This window comes from Populus nigra, chromosome 1, assembly GCF_951802175.1.
Source record: "Populus nigra chromosome 1, ddPopNigr1.1, whole genome shotgun sequence".
Lineage (NCBI taxonomy): Eukaryota > Viridiplantae > Streptophyta > Magnoliopsida > Malpighiales > Salicaceae > Populus > Populus nigra.
The window spans coordinates 13,640,601-13,659,869 of NC_084852.1; the positions used below are offsets into that span (position 1 = coordinate 13,640,601).

General features: G+C 32.7%; 3 protein-coding genes across 7 annotated transcripts; all 3 read left to right on the forward strand.

Moving 5' to 3' along the window:
* The first annotated feature begins 625 nt into the window (after positions 1–625).
* Positions 626–8,988, forward strand: LOC133702833 (uncharacterized). 5 transcript variants are annotated; one of them, XM_062127160.1, is made up of 10 exons: positions 636–746; positions 1,731–1,881; positions 1,986–2,254; positions 2,664–2,809; positions 4,143–4,242; positions 4,808–5,341; positions 5,791–6,128; positions 6,669–6,813; positions 6,991–7,068; positions 8,673–8,988. In XM_062127160.1, exons 3-10 carry the CDS (start codon positions 2,080–2,082, stop codon positions 8,792–8,794), a joined length of 1,638 nt encoding a protein of 545 aa, XP_061983144.1. In that variant the 5' UTR covers positions 636–746; positions 1,731–1,881; positions 1,986–2,079; the 3' UTR covers positions 8,795–8,988. The 5 variants fall into 5 exon arrangements, with proteins under 5 accessions (XP_061983136.1, XP_061983152.1, XP_061983159.1 ...); XM_062127152.1 differs by lacking the exon at positions 1,731–1,881 and having other exon boundaries at positions 626–746; XM_062127168.1 differs by lacking the exon at positions 1,731–1,881 and having other exon boundaries at positions 626–746; positions 4,835–5,341.
* A 4,351-nt stretch (positions 8,989–13,339) lies between these two features.
* On the forward strand, positions 13,340–13,756 carry LOC133669264 (egg cell-secreted protein 1.1-like). Its single transcript, XM_062089367.1, has one exon. It carries the CDS (start codon positions 13,340–13,342, stop codon positions 13,754–13,756), a length of 417 nt encoding a protein of 138 aa, XP_061945351.1.
* A 3,681-nt stretch (positions 13,757–17,437) lies between these two features.
* Positions 17,438–18,941, forward strand: LOC133677897 (cold-regulated 413 inner membrane protein 1, chloroplastic-like). The gene is made up of 6 exons (XM_062100036.1): positions 17,438–17,649; positions 17,739–17,870; positions 17,959–18,054; positions 18,222–18,286; positions 18,438–18,507; positions 18,597–18,941. Exons 1-6 carry the CDS (start codon positions 17,489–17,491, stop codon positions 18,760–18,762), a joined length of 690 nt encoding a protein of 229 aa, XP_061956020.1. The 5' UTR covers positions 17,438–17,488; the 3' UTR covers positions 18,763–18,941.
* The last annotated feature ends 328 nt before the right edge of the window (positions 18,942–19,269 follow it).

Genomic DNA, 19,269 nt, shown 5'->3' on the forward strand with positions numbered 1-19,269 from the left:
CAAACCTTAGATTTTTTTATTTTGTTTTTTAAAAAGAAGCCATTACAAAGTCCGCAGCAACGAATGATTTTATTACACACGCGCTCAAGTAAGAGACTGTAATGCAACATCCACTCCCCCGCTGCTTCTGTTTCCACTCAGTTACACGTGTTAACGCGTCAGGAGCCTCATCCACGTGGTAAAAAGCCAGCGTAGCTTCTGTCCCGACCGGTCCAAAACAAATTTAATCTCGACCGTTCACCTCGTAACATAGCTTCTGTCTCGACAGTTTGTGGAAGTTTAAGGAGGAGAGGATAGTACATTATAATTCAGTCCCTGCATGCTTCAAAGTATTACAGCTTTGTAGGCCATAGTTTTAAGAAATTCAATTTAGTCCTTTACTTTGTTTCTTATATATCCTTTCTAATAAGTTAAAATAGATTCTGGATTTTTCATAATCCCAAATTTATGATTTAAATAGCTTTACTTTATAAATCGATATAAACATCGTGAGAGTTTTGAGAAAACCCAAGTATGCAAGAGTCAAGGGATTAATTTGTAGTTTCAAGAAGAATAAGTACTAAATTATAGATCTGATCAAAACCCAGAGACTAAAGCATAATTTAATCGGAGAGAAATATAAAAGAGAGAAGAAAGTCTTTTCCTTTGCTTTTTTTATTTTGGTAGGGGGAGAGAGAATGAAGCTCTAGGCTTTAAAGAGAGAAAGTCTCTCAGAGTTTTTAGCTTCTTTGCACACAAACATACAGGTATGTTTTTCCCTTTGTATGTTTCCAAATTTGGTTTTTTTTTTTTTTACTTGTATGAGGTGAATTTTATTCTCCATGAACTGTTTCTCTTGCGGTTGATTTCTCTCTCTCCTGTTTCATTTTTTTTTTGTTTTATGGTTAAAGTATATAACTGTCATGTGAGCTGGTTGTTCTTAGGGTTTTCTTGGTTTTGTTTGTGTTGTTTTTGTGTGCAATTATGACCTGTCTTTGTGTTTTTATGGGTTTTGATTGGAAAGACTTGAGTTGACTTTGTTTTTCTTGGTGTTTACTTGAGAGTTATGGTGGTCTTTATTCTAGTTTTATGGTCTTCTATGATGTGGTTAGACTATCTTTCTCTTGTTATTTGAGACTTCTTTGGCGTAAACGCATTCTTAAAAGTTACAACTGAAGAAGGTAAAGCTTTCTCTCGAATTGTGATCTGGGATATACAAGTAAATATCACAGAAAAAAACTCATCCATGATATAGTTCATCTTGAAAGAATTTTTGTGAGCATGGCTTGTTGTTGTTGTTGTTGTTGTCGGTGCTTTTTTTTTTTTATTTGCTGAGTTAAATTTATAGGGTACTGTGTAATTTCTCTTTACGCTTTTTGCAAGTTCATGAAACACAGTCAACCCTCTTTTTTTTCTAGTTTTATTTTCGTTTCGTGTTCTGAATCTCAATAGCAAAGTTAAGTAGTTCATGTTTTTCCAGTCTTTGATTTGCTCATTACCTTTTGATGTGTTAGCCTCTGAGAAAACTGTCTTGTTCCCTTATGACTTGTTTGACCTGTCCCTGTTGCAGGACTGGTATGTTAATCTTCTAACTTAGATTTTCCCACAAGTTTTCATAAATGGTTTTTATTTAAAAAAAATGAATTTGCAACCTTAAATCAACATAATTGACAGGGGATTACATTTAGCATTGATGAACACGTTTCTTTTTAGTATTGTTAACTCTTATTCTGCAATCTTGCGAGTTACAGATCTACAAGTTACTTTTATCGTGCTTGGATGATGCTAATTGTTCCTTGAACAGCTAGTCAGTGGCGGCAGTTTCAGTTAGCTTTTGAAAATTTTCCTGTCTTCCTTTATTGTGTTATCACACTTAACCCCACACTCTCATAACACAACAAAGTTATGTCGCTTTATTACTTTTTTTGTGCTAATCTCTGTCCTTTTCTCATAGCTTCTCCACATCTCTGTCTATTCTAATATCCTTCTGATTTATTTCACAACAGTCTCGGCCGGTTGCTTTGATCACCTAAAGGGGTTTTATTTCCCCACTGATGTTTCGAAGTCGAGATTGTGGTACATATAAAAAAAACAGATCAAATGCCATCATTAAAAATGAAGACCAACCTAAACATGAGCTCTCTAAGAGAAAAAAAATGTCTCAATGTGTGTCAAAAGTCTAAAATAATATCCAAAAAATCATGCTCCCAAGTCTCAGTTTCTCGACAAGCAGCAGAATCTGACAAGGTCGTTCAGAAATGTCAGGATGGCTATGGTAAGCAACTAGCTCCACTTGAATAACGCTTATGTTAACTGCTCTCTTAGACAGCTGTGAAAGATTGCTTGGTGATTTGTTTCTTTGTTTGGAAAATTCACAATTTTGGCTTAGTGCCCTAACCATTTTCCTCGTTGCAGCAACTTTAATTTTGAAGAACTGTTAAATATTTTGAATGTTGTTCATTGAAGAAGTTATATTTGTCTTTTAATATTTGTATATTTCATCTTCCATTGTGTACCCCAAAAAATGCACATGCAATAGTTCTGGACTTACTCTTATCACGACTCCATTTCTGATACATTACAAGCAGTTTGATTGCCAGATTTGTAGACTTGCAATCAATACTGCACATTTGATTTTGAAGAGATTTTTGTTTATTAACTAAACTTCTAATGGTTCTTTCTAGTTGCTTCGAGTATGGAAATATACACCCAGGGGGAGGACATTAAAACTGATGAAGCCGTTGACCAGCAAGACTTACCACGTGATGGAAATTCTCAGTTTCTGAAGCAGCCACCAACCTCTGTAGATTCTGGCACAACTGGGGATATGGTAAGTTTTGAATGTGGAGACTCTAATGTTCTGCTTTTCATTTTTCAATACCTGGACATCAATTACTGGATGTGCTTGCAACACATTTGTTATGGTCTAAACAGAACCTTTCTTCGTTGATTTACCTTTCGGAAACTTTGGCATGGATTTCAAGCATGTGCTGCATGCGTAATTATGTTCATTTACACCTCGCATTTATAATCATTATCATTGCTAGAGTTCGTTCAAAACTTTAACTTTTTACAATAATGATATTATGAATTTGAAGCATGTAGACAATGTCATGCTAATTATACAAGTGCTGTTTATAACATTTATCATTAGTTGAGTGCGTTCAAATTTTTAATATTAAGTATGGTAGTAGATTATATTCATTATTATTATTTTTTTCAAATCTGTACATATGGTTTTGTTACTGTTGTTGCCATCTTTCTTCTCCCATTTGATTTGTATTTTGTACAGATATAGTAGTTTATCTTCTATCAGAATTTGGTTTTGGTTGCATTTCTAAGTACTTTTTAATTGCTGTATCTGACTAACTCATAAACTTTTATGATTTGTTTTCAGACTAGTTGATATTTCTTTCTGTCATTTTCTTTCATGATTATGCAATTCAAATATTCTTTCTGTTATATATGTTATACTTTACATTTTGTTTCATTCAACTATTATTCAATGGTACTATTTTAATGGGAAGTTCACTGATGATGTAACTCAATTCTCTTTCTTTTAGTGTCCGGAGTTTGTACATTTCAATCTAGCTTTTGCCACCTGTTGTTTATTCTTCCCTGTATATTTCTTCTGCTTTTCGTACTCTTTTGTCTAGGTTGCATCCCATCTCTGGTGACTTATTTGATGTTCTCTTTTCGGGTTAAGGAGAATTTACCCACACTGCACTATAGAATAAAAGAACTGATATAGACATCTTTTCCAACAATACATTGCATAATAAACTCATGCAATGCAGTAATTCTTGGCTGCACTTGTCATATCTTAGTACCACATGTTAACAACTCCGAATACTTCCTTTTAAGCCATCAAGTGATGCCTGAAACTGCATTAGGTGCGAAGGTTCTTCCTTTTTCTTCACAGGCTCGTAGAATAAGAAAGCCCATGGAAATTGGTAGTCTTTAGCGATTAAGGTGACTCTTCACTACCTAATACTTCCCTTTGCCTAGGAAGTTAAAGATGCTTAAAATTGAACTACTTTTGGATAGATTTCAATGTACTCATGTTTCCCTCGATCTATTTCTGGAAATGCTTTCAGTAGCATCATCACTGTGTTTTTAATCATTTTTTTGGATGGTTTCTTATGATAGTTCATTTTATGCAGGAATCTATATATAACTTTGCATCAAACTTGGAGACAATTTTTTCTCCTGTTCTGGAGCTCATTGAAGTCCACAGTGTGGCAAATATTTATGATGATGCAGGTATAGCTCAAACTTCTGCATCTAAATGCATAAAAAAAATAGTCATTAATGCACTTTCAATACTAAAGAAATGGAAGAAAGCCATATCCCTACAATACCTGCAGCACTATTTTTCCTGTTCAGTTGCCTGCATGACAGCCAATTCTATACAAATGAATGTTTTATTGTTTGTCTCTTGTTTATGCTATCATAATGAGACAATTTATTGTTATATGTGGTATTGCAAAATTTATTTTGAAGAATGTTGGTTATTTGAAAGCAAGGACTTCGAGGACATGTTTACCTTCAAAGCATTTGCTGGCTGGTAGAGGCAAGGATTGCATTGGACATCAGTAACAATTTCATTTTTTGCTCTGGTATCCAGCTTTGCTAGGATCTAACTTTAATGTGCTTGTATATGGAAGCTAACATAAAGTCAACAACACTGATTATTAATTAGTGTATTGGTAAAGATAAAACTTTAATGGAAAACTCCCAAGTGTTTTGCATTGGAGCTACTCATTTTTAGTGACTTTTTCTATGACAATATCCAGTTTGATTAGTTTTCTTTTAATTTCTTTTGTAGGGAGTAACAGTGATCTTAACGTGCCAGGTCTGGGTATTGATGACAGTGATGATAACAGAAGCTCATGTGATTATCAAACTTGCAACATATCAGATTTCTTTATTTCTGACATGATTATTGCTAGCTTACCATTTGATGGGAGCACTGTTGCTAATGATTTCACCGATGCCAATCCTTTTCCTGATTACAAGTACGCTGAGCCAAGTATGTTGTTTGATGTGGCTGAAGAGTGCATGATACTACCTTTTCTTGAGGATACTGCAAAAATGAGCGACTCTGATGATATGAAATCATGTGAAGAAGCCACGATAGAATCAGATAATAGTAGCTTATATCTAGCAATTAATCAGATAAGATCTTGTGACCGGGAATCTGATCTAAACATTGACTCAGACCAAGCAGAAGACTTTGATCCTCAGTTCTTTATAAAAAATTTACCTGAATTATCTGATGTGGTTTCAAATTTTCTGCCCTCTATCCACCCTAAGGAGTCTTGCAGAAGAAAGTCCGTAACCCTAGTGCTTGATTTGGATGGTAAGAAATTTACGTTATTTATGTCTTGTTACTGGTCCATGTAATATGCCTTCTCCTTTCATATTTTTGAGTTTGATTCTTCAACTTTTCTATTAATCCTGCTGCCTTTTGACAAAACTATTTGAATCATAACAATTGAGATAAGTTAGTGGATAGGTCAGTGGGTCTGAATACAATACTCCGTGTTTCTAATATATGTGGACGTGATATTGTTGAGTTTGATCCTTTGACTCTTTTACTTGTGCTTCTGCTTTATCCGAAGTCTAAACACTATTTTAATGGCCATCTCTGAGAAGATAGTGATAGGTTGGTTGATTTGAAATTCCGTCATAAACTTTTTGGTTATAATTGTGTTTTCAGCATCATTTTCTCCTTAATTAATTTAATTGAAGAATTATGTCCCATGTACAATACAAAGGTTGAGTCACAGATGGCTTTTCTTTTCTCAGAAACACTTGTCCACTCAACATTGGAACACTGTGATGATGCAGACTTCACCTTTACTGTGTTTTTCAATATGAAAGAGCACATAGTGTACGTAAAACAGAGGCCTCATCTCCACACTTTCTTGGAGAGAGTTGCAGAGATGTTTGAAGTTGTTATCTTCACAGCTAGCCAGAGCATCTATGCTGCACAGCTTTTGGACATACTGGACCCTGATAGAAAGCTTATATCTCAGCGGCTTTATCGTGAATCATGTATTTTTTCAGATGGAAGTTACACAAAAGATTTGACAGTTTTAGGTGTTGATCTTGCTAAAGTTGCCATAATTGATAATTCGCCACAGGTATTTACATTTACCTGCCCATTTTGCTTTGCTAGTTTTGCACTTTGCTATTCCCCTCCTCCCTGCCTCCTCCATATTTCCTCATCTGTCCAATTTTATTGCTGTATGAGCTGCAGTTATCATCCTTGGTTATGATTGTTGTCTAGGTAAATGGGTTAGTGTTGTGTGGTCATTTTAGTTCCGATACCAAATTAGGTGTCAATCTATGTATCTAATCTTCTACAATTAGATTTGGGGATGTTCTGAGCTGACTACGCTGGGGGTAAACTGTAGAAAGTGGAACACACCAAAGTTCTTATCTTAGGTCAGGGCACTAGAGTGGAGAAGGCAGTAGAACTCATTACATCAAAAGTGGAAAGAGATGAAAATAAGGTCCTTCCTTTTTCTTTTTTTTTATCAATGCTAGTATCATGGGAAGCATTGTCTAGCTTCCCCTTCCTTGAGAAAAAGGATTTTGGGTGTCAAAATGGCAGGAACAAAGAAAAGTCTTCTTATTGAATCTACTCTGATTTTTTAACTGTTCTCTTTCGGTGATTTCAGGTTTTCAGGCTGCAAGTAAATAATGGGATTCCTATTAAGAGTTGGTTTACTGATCCATCAGATTGCGCACTAATTTCATTACTACCCTTCTTAGAGACCCTGGTTGATGCTGATGATGTCCGGCCCATAATTGCAAAGAGATTTGGTAACAAGGAATAAAAGAGCTTCTTTTTCCTTACTAGCTTGAATTTTGCTCTTTCCTCTGGTTTATCTTTTAAGCAAAATTTGGTCTCTGATTTAGAATGTCCATTTTCTTTTCTCTTGAAGCTTTTGATATATTTAACTATAGAATAAACTAGTGTTTGTCTCATTCTTGGGTCAGCTCTTGGTGATTGGACCCTTTCCTTTTCTCCTTTAAGCTCACAACTCCATGGGGTGCTCTATCTAATTTTCCCACAAGGTAGTTGTAGTGAATGTCTCCCTTTCATTTTACTGTACAGTTAAGTTGCAACCAAACTCATAAGGGCGTGTATATGAACTTTATCTTGTGAAATATAATTTTGCAAAACTCTTGTTTGCTATCTTAATTGGTGCTCATCTACATGTACTGCTATCTTTTGTGTTAGTTTTTCTTCAGTATGAAAATATTCAAATTCTAGGCTAGCAGTAATAAATTAGAACCTTGAACCTGAAACTTCTAGGCCCATTCCTTTCAACATGGCTTCTTTAGTCTTGAAATATTGTTGAGGCTTCATAGTTACTTCATCAAGCATAATTATTTATCTTCTGAGATCATAGTTTGACTATTGTTTAACTTGCATATCTTAACATGTTTTTAAGGCGAATGATGGTTGATAAGCAGGGAATGGTTTCTATGTATTTCAAGAAGCTTTGTGAACAGACTCAATCAGTATAGATAATTTTATAGTTTTTAAAGGAGTAGGTTAGTTTATATTTTTTAAGAGAGTAGGTTTAAAAGCAAATATTTTAATGATACGCCATTTAATTGCATGGCCATCTATTATCACTTAAAAGCCATGGAAAGTAAAAAAAAACTTAAGTCTTATTTAAACAATACTATTTATATTGCACAATTTATTATATCTGTGTTATGGAATTTTTATGCACTGATTTAATTTTCAAGTTTTGTTATGGATTTTTTATGCGCTGATTTAATTTTCATGTTTTCTTATCAATTATTGCGCATTTATTTTTTACATTTTCATGTCCTCATATCTTTTAAGCATTCAATTAGATCTTGATGATTGGACATACCTTCATTCCTCTGATTTCTTATGTGCACTATCTCAAGTTAGTGTGTGGTTTGATAGGGGGTGGTTGCTTAGGCAGGATGATTGTGGGCAAGCTGTCTGCGAGTAAATTACACCTTAAATGCGGCTTATTAAATGATTCTCCTCAGTGTTTACATGTTGCTTATTTGCAATGCATAACAATGCTTCCTTTATAATGATACTTGTCCTTTTGATAATACATATCATGCTTCAGGGCTTTCTTACTCCTTTCGGTACAAATTCTTTGAGAGATGATCATAGCCAGAGAAAGTGTGGATTTTAAAGTTGAGCACAACCATGTCTGTAGGTGTGGTTCATTAGATTTGGAGGAATTAAGGTTATCTTTAGGTACTCAATTCACTTGGCATGCGTTATGAACATGTGGCTGTAGCTTATTGGTTAGAATCCCCCCCCTAAAATCCCGAGGATTATCAATAGCCAATGTGAAAATTTATGTGAGTTTTAGGTTTGATATCCTGAGACTATGAGAGTAAGGGATCTGGAGTTAGTGCTATGCATTTGAGTCTGAAATATGATATATAGGGTGGATTATGTAAATATCCAAATCTGATTAGGGTGACCATGTAGGTCTTTTTCAAGGCCATCAAGCGGATTGTTAAAAGAACATGGGTTTGAAATGCTCCTTCACCCATGGTTTGGGAAGAAAATGGTGACGAAGTGTCTGATATACAAAAAGACCTGCGTGCCTGTCATATTAACATCTGCTGAATGATCTTTTTCTCTTTCGTAATTTCGCATGCCTTACCTGCAGGTCATTTGAGGAAACATACTAGATTATCTGCTAATGGAAAGTATAGGTACGTTGGGTTATTTTGCTATTTTTTCCTGTTACTTTGTAGATACGGCACTTTGCTACAGAATGGACTCTGCTGACAATTCATTGTTCTATGAATTTACTAAGCAATGTTAAGAATGGATTTTGTTGTGTAGTCTTGTTTGTATCCTGATAAGAACGGATTGGCTGCGTGGTCAGTTTCTGTTCTTAAACCAATGACTGATCTCTATGTAAACTAGCATAGAACATCCAATTGGTATAATTGCTACTATACTAGTAGTTATTTCTCCAATATTTGCAAAAGGGCAGAGCATGATCTGATGGTCTCTATATGTGTTGCGTTAGCTCAGTTTCATTGCCTTTCTGTGTATCTTCACTGTATTTAATTTGAATTCTGGGATTGCCTTTTTAATTTGCTTAGAGTGAAATGCATATGCCAAATCATTTTGCCTACAGATTGTTGAATAAAACGTGTATTTTTTTAGCACCGGTTTTTCCTGGAGAGATGGAGGGTTGTGCAGCCACCAAATCCTTCATGCTTGTTCCAAAATAGAAAAACGTCTTGCGCTTTGCAGTGCTAGTAACAGTTGCGCTAGCAGCTGCCATGTATCTTGGCATGTGACATGCAAATACCATCATCACTAACAATAAGAACTAGCGTCGGAAAGTCAAGCTAGCCTTAGTTTGGAAGGGGAAAAAATGAAAATTGAACGAAACCCTCGCTGAAAACTGGAAAGGAGGCAAGTGAAACTGACTGCGCGTACATCCCAGTCCCAGACGAGCATGTTTTTTTGGATCAATAATGAAGATGTCGTCGTGAGAAAGGCAGCTAGGTGTATCGCCTGTATTCTGCCAAGTAGAACCCCAGGGCAGCTGCTGCAATAATACATACAGACTACAAGATCTTGAACTCATAAAAACATCAAAAAAACAGAAGTCTCTCGCTGTTAGCAATTTGCATGATTTGTCCCTGAAACAAATTGGTCTTATAAACGCCAGGATGGGGTCATTATGAAAGATGTATCCCAAAATTGAAAGATGAAGGCCATGCCACTGGCTGAAATCATAGACGTGTAAAAGCTAAAAGATTACAATTTCTATCAAATCAACTGTCACAACCCATCATTTCATGGCATCAATGAGGAATTTTCTTTTTTAATCCTCGGACAATGTTTTCTTTATACGAAAACTCTTCCAACCATTACACAAACGCAATCTGCACTCTATAGGATTTTCTTTCCAGTTAAATCTATATTTTGCATGCATATCAATCGCATAAGGAATTTTTTTTTTATCAAAACAAAGGATTTATCCCATTAAACAAAATTTTCGCCCTTTTAATTAATAAAATTAAGTATTTGAAAAATTTTCTTATAGCTATGGTGTTATTCATCTTTGAAGATTTTGACTTATATCAAACTCCATTATTATTTGCTCTTGTCGGTGTCAAATGATATCAGAGTCTAACAATTCTTAATAATTAGTTATTATGTGCTATTAAATAATCATGGTTGGGAGAGATGGTCGTAGAATATAACATGCTCATGTAGGAGGGGGACATGCAAAGATAAATTACATAGTTGACCCATCAATTAGAGATGATAAAATTATAAATGCAAGTTGAAGAATTATCATGTCGATTAATAAAGATAAAGAAGAGAAAATTGAAAGATCATAATGTGAGTGAGCATGAATCCATGATCAGTTTTGAGAGCTATTTTTAGAGTTATGCTCAAAGAAAAAAAATCAATCACTAAAATTTGATGATAATAATAAAAATGTTGTTAAAAGAGAAGATTTTGATGCAAAAATATTTATTTGTGATGATGCTGAGTATGCAAAAGATGTTCATGCTATGTTAGTTGAGATGGACTCTGATTTTAATAGTAAAACTTCCACAAGAAAAGAACCTAATTAATTAGGTATGGTTCCAGAGATGATTTTTGATGAAATATATTGCGGAGGATGTGTTTCAAATGAGAATTGATTCTTTTAGTTTTTAAATAAAAGTTATGAAATAAATGTTGAAAAGTTCTCTTGGTATATTGGAGAGATTTTTCTAGTTCTTATAGTGTTAATGCTTTGATTGAGTTAAAGTTTGAAAAGGTTGTTGCAAGAGTTGTTATACATGGTCATTACCATAACGCTAAGATTGGTTTTGTTTTTAAGTGTGTTGCACATGTTCTTTAACATAACTGCAATAGTGATTTGAGCTCGAGGATGAGTTATCTCTACTTCAAGAAAACTGATGAAAGAGGATTATTAGTAGAAAGTATTTGTTTCCTAAGTTATTTATTTTTATTCCTATATAGTTTAGATTTTTTTTTTTAATGGTGGTTTTGTTTTCCCTATTTAGTTTATGAAAATAAATATTGAGAGTAGTAACTTTCTTTTTTCTATTTAAATTATGAATTCTATAATAAATCTATAATTATTAATTGAGATTCCTTTTTTTTTCAAGATAGACTTTTTTCTTTTGTTTTAAGGCAATAATAAATCAAACAAGATAGTTTTTAATTATAAATTTATCAAGCTGTATACAAAATTATTCAATTTCTAAAAATAAAATATTGTAATTTGATAAGTAATATTAAAATTTATGTATAAGAAATATATCAAAAATATCTATTAAATATTATAAAAATAAGAGTAGCTTTTACTATCTAGTATTTGTTTGATATTATGGCCCCGTTTGTTTGCAGGAAAGTAGTTTCTTTTTGGAAAGTGAATTCCTGGGAAAGTGAATTCCAGGAAAGTGAATTCCGGGAAAGTATTTTCCGATGTTTGGTAGTGTAATGGAAAATAAGTTGGAAAACACTTTCCAGTGTTTGGTTATGTTATGGAAAATGAGCTGGAAAATAACTTATTAATGTTTTATTTTTTCAAGTTTATTAAAATAATGAGGAACAAATCTTACAAATTAAAAAGTTGAATAAGAATGAAATTGAAAAAAAAATATAATTTCATAAATTATCTCAAATAAAATAAATAATAATCAAAATAATAGAGATCAAATCTAAAAAATTAAAAAAAATAAAAGGTGAAAAAATTAAAATAATAATAATTAACATTTCATAAATTATTTTAAATAAAATAAGTAAAAATCAAAAGAATGAGGATCAAATTTGATAGACAAAAAATTTCAATAAAAAAATGATAAGGAAAAAGCAAATAGCAATTATAAAAATAAGGACCAAAATTAATATAAAAATTAAATTTTAAGAGAAGAAATTGAAAAATAAATATTCAAAACAAATTATATATAGCAATCAAAAGTTTGAGGATCAAATTTGATATAATCAGCAAATAATGACATTTCTAAATTTTTCACAACTTCCGGAAAGTGTTTTCCGCCCAAATTTTTCAGGAAAACACTTTCCTGAAAACCAAGCCAAATTTTTCTTTGACTGGAAAGTGTTTTCCATTGACCAACTTTTCCAATGGCAAACAAACACATGAAAGTTTGGAAAGTGGTTTCCCGGAAACCACTTTCCGGAAAACAAACACAAATTTTTCCTTGACTGGAAAGTGTTTTCCATTGACCGGAAAGTGTTTTCCGTTGACCAACTTTCCTAGTGGCAAACAAACACAGGAAAGTTTGGAAAGTGGTTTCCTGGAAAATGAATTCCGGGAAACAAACATGGCCTATGATAGTTTTTGCAGTTATGGTTAAAAAAATAGGTTTAAAAAAATACTTTTAGTTATGATTTTTTTAAAAAAATAGGTTTTAAAAATATAAGTTTGGTTAAAACTGACATGTATGAGATGAATTTTTATATACAAAATAAATGAAAAACAGATGTTTATAAATAAAGTTATTTTAATTTTTATAAAATCAAGATTTGAAACTTAATTATGGATAAATTACACGATGCAAAAACAAGAAGCTATTTAACTAACCAAACAAATGTTTTTTTTCTCTCTAAAGTTAAGCAGAAGTTACTACGATATAAAATGCTCCCAAAGAAGAAAAACAAAAAACCACCATTTCATCGGACAGCCATGCAATCAGCTTTTGTTTTTCCTGGAAAGAAAGGAAGAAGATCAGGAAGGAAAACCATGGGAGCCAAACACACATTTGGTAGTCTTTCGCTACCAGAACAGACTTAAATATTAACATTCAAAGCCTGAATATATTCTTGATATCATCATCATATTAAAATGATTTAAAATAAAAAAATATTTAAATTTTAACAAAACCTGTTTAGAAAGTAATACCAAATTACGAGAGCATATTGTATCGAAACTAGCAGAACGCTAAGCACAAACCAATAGAAAAGGACAGAGAAAACACTTGTTAAGCAGACGATTCACTAGACAATCTTGTCCTTCCATAGCTAGCTAGCTTGCTTGCTTGCTTGCTAATGTTTCTTTAATTATGGCCAGTTACTGAATAATCTGATTTAGTTGCCATAAATAGTTATAAACTTCATGGATGGTTATTGTCTTCTGGTCTTTCCATTTCCTCCCACGTTCTGCCATTAATTTGCAGCCTCTTCACTTTCAAGTAATTTAACGTTCAAATTAATTGGACGCCATGTCCATCGATCCCTGTATAAATCACTCAGCAATCTACAACAATCTCAATCACACGTTACCTGACCAAATACTGCTCTCTAGCTACAGTATTACTCACGGAATTAATGGCTTTTAACCTTAAGCTCTCTCTTTTCATTGCTTTCTTGGCATGCAGCAGCTTGGACTGCTACAAGGCCAGGGCACGACCATCGGCCTCAATCTCAAACCTTATGGCTCGCTTAAAACTAGACGGAGACTCACAGAATAATTGCTGGGGCTCTTTGGTGCAACTACAAGCATGTTCAGGGGAGATTATTCTTTTCTTCCTGAACGGCGAGGCTCAGCTTGGTCGTAGCTGTTGCCAGGCCTTGAGGACCATCGGTGAACATTGCTGGCCTAACATGATTGACACACTCGGGTTTACAGCTGAAGAGGGACAAATTCTTGAGGGATACTGCGACAAATCTGCCGATCCCACTACTCCGTCACCACCAGCACCATCTCTAATGCCAGCTGCTAAGGTTGTTCCAAAGCAAACTTAATTTGCTTCCTTGATTAGACTTTGAGATTGGCTGTAAGTGGTGCGTGTGTTTGTAGCAGCAGCAATAAAACACTCTTTCCTAGCGTTTCTACGTTATATAACCAAGCTCTCTAGTTTTTGCTATATATATATGTAGAGTGGCACGCACGTTTCATGGCCATTCCTCTCATCTTCATCGATTTCTTAATTAATTTGGCATGTTTCGTTAACTGAGAACAAGGGTATTAATTGTAGTTTATTTCACGATCCAGTTGTTTTCGACGAATTATTCACCAATGATCTTAGCAGCCTCGCGATTGAGAAAATCTCGGGCTCGAAACTTCAAATCTTTTTTAGATTAATTTGCTGAACAAACCAGTTCAATGGCAGCAAGGTGGATTGCATTTTAAATAGATGGAAAAATTGGAATATTAAATAAAAAGCAATTTCAAAATCATAATTGGATTTACGTAGATGGGTTTTATTTATATAACCAACGCCGGGCACTTCGTATATGTATAAACAAAAGGAAATTTAATAATAAAATTCCAAGATGGCATTTTATTATCATTATTTTGGATAACTAACTCACCTCGCTCATTCATTGCGTTGTCCCAAATCAATTAGCAAGTTCCCGATGATATCTAGAAAACTGAACCCAACTCACGTGGAGTGGAGGTATATATTATTTTTTATATAAAATATTTAGGTTTTGCAAAAGTATTTTTTTTAAAAAAAAATCAAAATCTAATAATTTAAATTATAGTCCCGACCAATTAGTAAGCTAATCTTATTTGAATATGATAGAAAACAAAAACAAAGATAGCAAGCGGATAAAAAAAACAAAAAAAGCAATTGCGATAACAAGAAAAAAAATATTTATCCAAAAACAAAAAACAATGTTATTCAATTTTCAGCCAATTAAACATGGAAGGTCAAAATAGGGTAAAAAAAAAGATAAAAGAACAGTGCGAGTCAACCCAAGCTAGCATGATAAACATATAATTTAAGAATTAAAAGGCAAGCTAGTTTAGGCTAACCCGTCAAACCTACATCCTAGGTCATAATATTAGGATAACCCGATAAAAAACGAAATTGAAGAAAATGACGAAGCCAATTTTTTTTTAAAAAAAAACAATGTTAAACGACAAAACTAGAAAAGAAAATAAGCAAAAAAAAATAATGTCAACTCCTGTTAACTTTTCAAACCTGTGACCTGGGTCAATAGACCGGAAGTACCTTGCATGGAAAAAACATTGAAACCCAATCCCCAAGAAATGAAAAGCCAAATGACAAAATTAGGAAAAGAAAAATTAGAAAATAAGAAGCAAAATAAAAAAATGAGGATTAAAATTGAAATAAAAAATAAAATAGAGGGAAAAAATAAATTTTCAATTTAAGGGTTAAATTGAAAAGAATAATAACCTTAACAAAAGGATTAAAAAAATCAAAAGAATTTGGACTAAGTTGTAAAAAATAATATGTCGTGAATTTGGATTGAATGATGAATTTAAAAACCAATAAAACTTATATAAAAAGGTCAATGAAAGAATCAGAAATTAAAAGCAGAAGGACTAAATTGAAAAGTATTATATATGATAAATTAGAATTGAGGATTAAATTGAAAGTAAATGAAATTTTTACAAAAGGGTTAAGGAAAAAAAATCAAAAATCAAAACAATAGGGACCAAATTGAAAAAAATAAATAGTTGGAATTGAAGGATCAAATTGAAAAAAAAATAAAACTTATATAAAAAGATAAAAAAAATAGAAATCAAAAGAATAAGGATTAAAACTTAAATACTAAAAACAAACAACATAAACCTGTATTTTTTGAAGAATAAGAAAGAAAAGAAAAGAAAAAGGACCAACTGACGAGAATTTACCCCACCAATAACAACACATGTCACACATGATAGAAGAGAACGCGACAATGCATCAATGACATGATGGAATGGCTGGTTCGGTCACTAGGAGATGCTATAAGCGTTACTCAAAAAGCATGAGCACCTCTCATACGTTGGCATGCTATAAGCATCCACCAATAACTTTATTGATTAAAAATAATATTTTGAGAGAAAAGATAAGATTATGGTCCATGTTTCCAAGATTTATCATAAAAGCTATTTTAAGTACCAAAAGGCCTTGGTCTATGGCTCATTTCTTTTATGAGAATAAAAATTATTTTTTATTGTATTTTAAAAAATATAAAGACCAAATTATATATTTATTGTTGTATTTTAAAAAATATAAAGACCAAAATATATATTTATTGTCAACAATTTTAATTTTCTAAAATTAGAGATAACTATTTAAAAAATTATAGAAAAAACATGTAGCAACATGCAATTTGCCTTCAGTTTTAGTTGTTTTTATCCAAATATATAAGGTAAACTACATTTTCACCCGTTTAGATTCTCTATTCTCCCACTTCTATATATCTTGTATTGTAGAATTTTTAAATATGAAGTTTCAATCTTTATCCTTTACTACCAAGTTAGATAGCTAATAAAAAATAAAAATAAAATTACAACATCCCTTTAAAGTACCTTTACACCATGTAAAAGTGTGAATATTTGACAGAAATTCCCTTTTATATATATAAAATAGTCCTTAATTACTCTTTAAAAGATAATTGAACGATAAAATTTTAAGAATTAAAGAAAGAATACTAAGATAATATCATTCATGTATTAAAAATAATCATGTCCATTTCTTTATATTCTTTCTCTAATTCTGTAAATTTTTTTAAACAAATTAACTATCTTCTTAAAATCGCAATTAAGTGCATTTTGAACAAGAAATGGAGTTTTTATAATATTTTTATAATATGGTTGTGGTAATTTACCTAACAAAAAAACATTTTTTTTGCTTAATTATGTTTCTCACTTTTCTCCCATTCTAATTTTTTTCTTTCAAGTCTCAAATCCCTATATATACATGCTATAATATCTCATAATTAAAAAAGACACTTTAAAAGGAAAAATCTAAACAATAAAATTCACAAACTAGGATTTTTAATATATAGTTAGAGGCAACATCGAAATTAGAAGAATAAAATTAAAAAATTTTAAAAGAAAAATTTTAAAAATACCCTCAAACTATAGATAATCTTAAACCAAGATCACCAAATGATTTACCCTTAATGTTTTTTTTTTAAAAATTCAGTAACGATTTTCATTTATTTTTCAGACTTTTAATTATCCAAATTGTATTTTATTTTTAAGAAACAATACCATTTTATAGAAATCTTAAATATTTTTAACATGAGTTATTAATTGATAAAAATAGTTATATACTGAGCTATGCCTAGAATTAAAATTAGATTAGTAGAAGTAGAGGGATGATTAATGATTTGGAGCTCAAAGCAGTAATGAAAGTGGTAATTTGTGCATATCAATCAGTCACCGCACACTTGTTGCATTGCTATTAGCCTATTACCCCCCCGCGACAAATATCTTGTGTGTTATTGTTATAAATATCCTTTTTTATTTAAAAATATATTAAAATAATATTATTATTTTTAATATTAATATATCAAAATAATAGAAAAACATAAAAAAATTAAAAAATAATAATTTTTTATATATATTTTTAAAACACAAAAATAAATAACTAAAATAAAAAAGCTCTAAAAAATTAAATTTTCAAATTTGTTCTATTGGCTGGTTGGCTCCCTACTTATTTATAGGGAGAGGAGTGAGTCCTCACTACTCACAAGAAAATACGGAGAGAGAGAGAGAGAGAGAGAGAGATGAGTATGCTGATATCTATATCACCACCAGCTGCACAGTCTTTCTTTCTCGCCGACAGCAGCGGCAGCAAGAAGAAGCAGTTTCTTTCTATACAAAACCCTCTCAGGTCTCCTACAGTCACACCACTCTCGAGCTCTTTCACCACCTTCAATCCTCTTAGGTAGGTCTCTTCTCACTACTAATCATTACTGTTATTTTTTTTTTTTTTGCTTGTTTCATTTTCTAACTGTGTTTATACAATATGTACAGATTATCGATAAAGAGCAATGAAATGATGATGAAAGTAAAGAGGAAGGAATCGGGAAGAGGGTTTGGTGCTGTTTGTCATGCTGGATCCCTCACTACTCCCAGTCTCCACTGGATTTCCGCTCTCTCTTCTGCGTACCTCTCTATACTCATTAATCACTCTCTCTCTTGTTGTTTGAGCTTCCTTCATCTTTCCTTTTTAATTGGATTAAATTATTTACAGGGTGTTGGTGCTGGCAAAAGGCACTGCTGTCCAAAAGTCCTTTCTTGTTCCTTTATTTGCTCTCCAAGCACCGCCAGCCGTCATTTCATGGATCAAGTACTCTATTTTATTTTATGTTATCATCGATATGATTATGAACTGTGTTAATGATAATTATTCTGTAAGAAAATGGTACTTTTTATATTAATTAAATTCAGTGAGTGATTTGTATTGTGGGTTGGTGGAGGATTTATGCTACAAGTTTGGTGTTTCAAAATTTGCAGGGGTGAATATGGCATCTGGACTGCATTTCTTGCCCTTCTCTTCCGTCTCTTTTTCTTTATTCCCGGTTAATTCTCTTCCTCAATTTAACTTCTATAGAATCCCATGTTATAGTTTTAAGGAGGATCGCCGCATGTTATATAGTTGATTTTGATATATTTTAACCACGGGTAAGGAATTCTTAAAAGTTTGAATCTTGGGTCTTCTTTTTTTCATAGGTGAACTTGAGTTGCCGTTTATGGCGTTGCTCTTGGTAATTGTGGCTCCTTATCAAGTTATGAACATAAGGTAAGATGGATGTGTTTATCAAGAGAGAGAATCATGTCTATTTCATTTTTTTTTAACTTAATATTCCTTGCGATGTTTTGTGTTTACAGGGGAAAGCAAGAAGGTGCTATTGTTGGCTTGGTGATTGCAGCCTATTTGGCTTTCCAGCATTTTTCACGGATAGGGAATTTGCAGAGAGCATTTGAGCAAGGTTCAGTTGTTGCCACCATAGCTGTTGCGTGTGTTGTTGTCACATCTTGCTTGCTCTTGATCTGAGTTTTAGGCAAATTACCAAACCCATGTGGAAGGTGACAGTAATAAACAAACAATCACCTGGTGTCATCTTATGTTACCATGTTAGCTATAGGTATGGGTTCTTTGGCAGATAATAAAATGTGTGAGATTTTGAATCGATGATAAATTATTTAATAATACTTAGCGTTACCGTCTCTAAATGTTACATGTATTTGTATCTATTTTAGAGAGTCCCGATCTAATTGCTTTTCTCGAGATGCTCTTGTAAACGCAGCTGTTCCTGGTAAGTAGTACTGGTGTGATAGCCAAGCTTTCCTTTTCATTCTGTGCCAGAGTGCAATTTAAATTAAAAACAAAGGGAGTTCAACTATGTTGAGAGGATATGATGGCAAAAAGGATTGATATGGGTATCAGTATGATTTGAGGATCGCTAAAATACGGTGCAACTACGATGTACATCTTTACTCATTAAGGATTCAGTATAAGCAATGTAAAGTAGGCCTTCTGTTTTCACTCAAGTTGCTATTT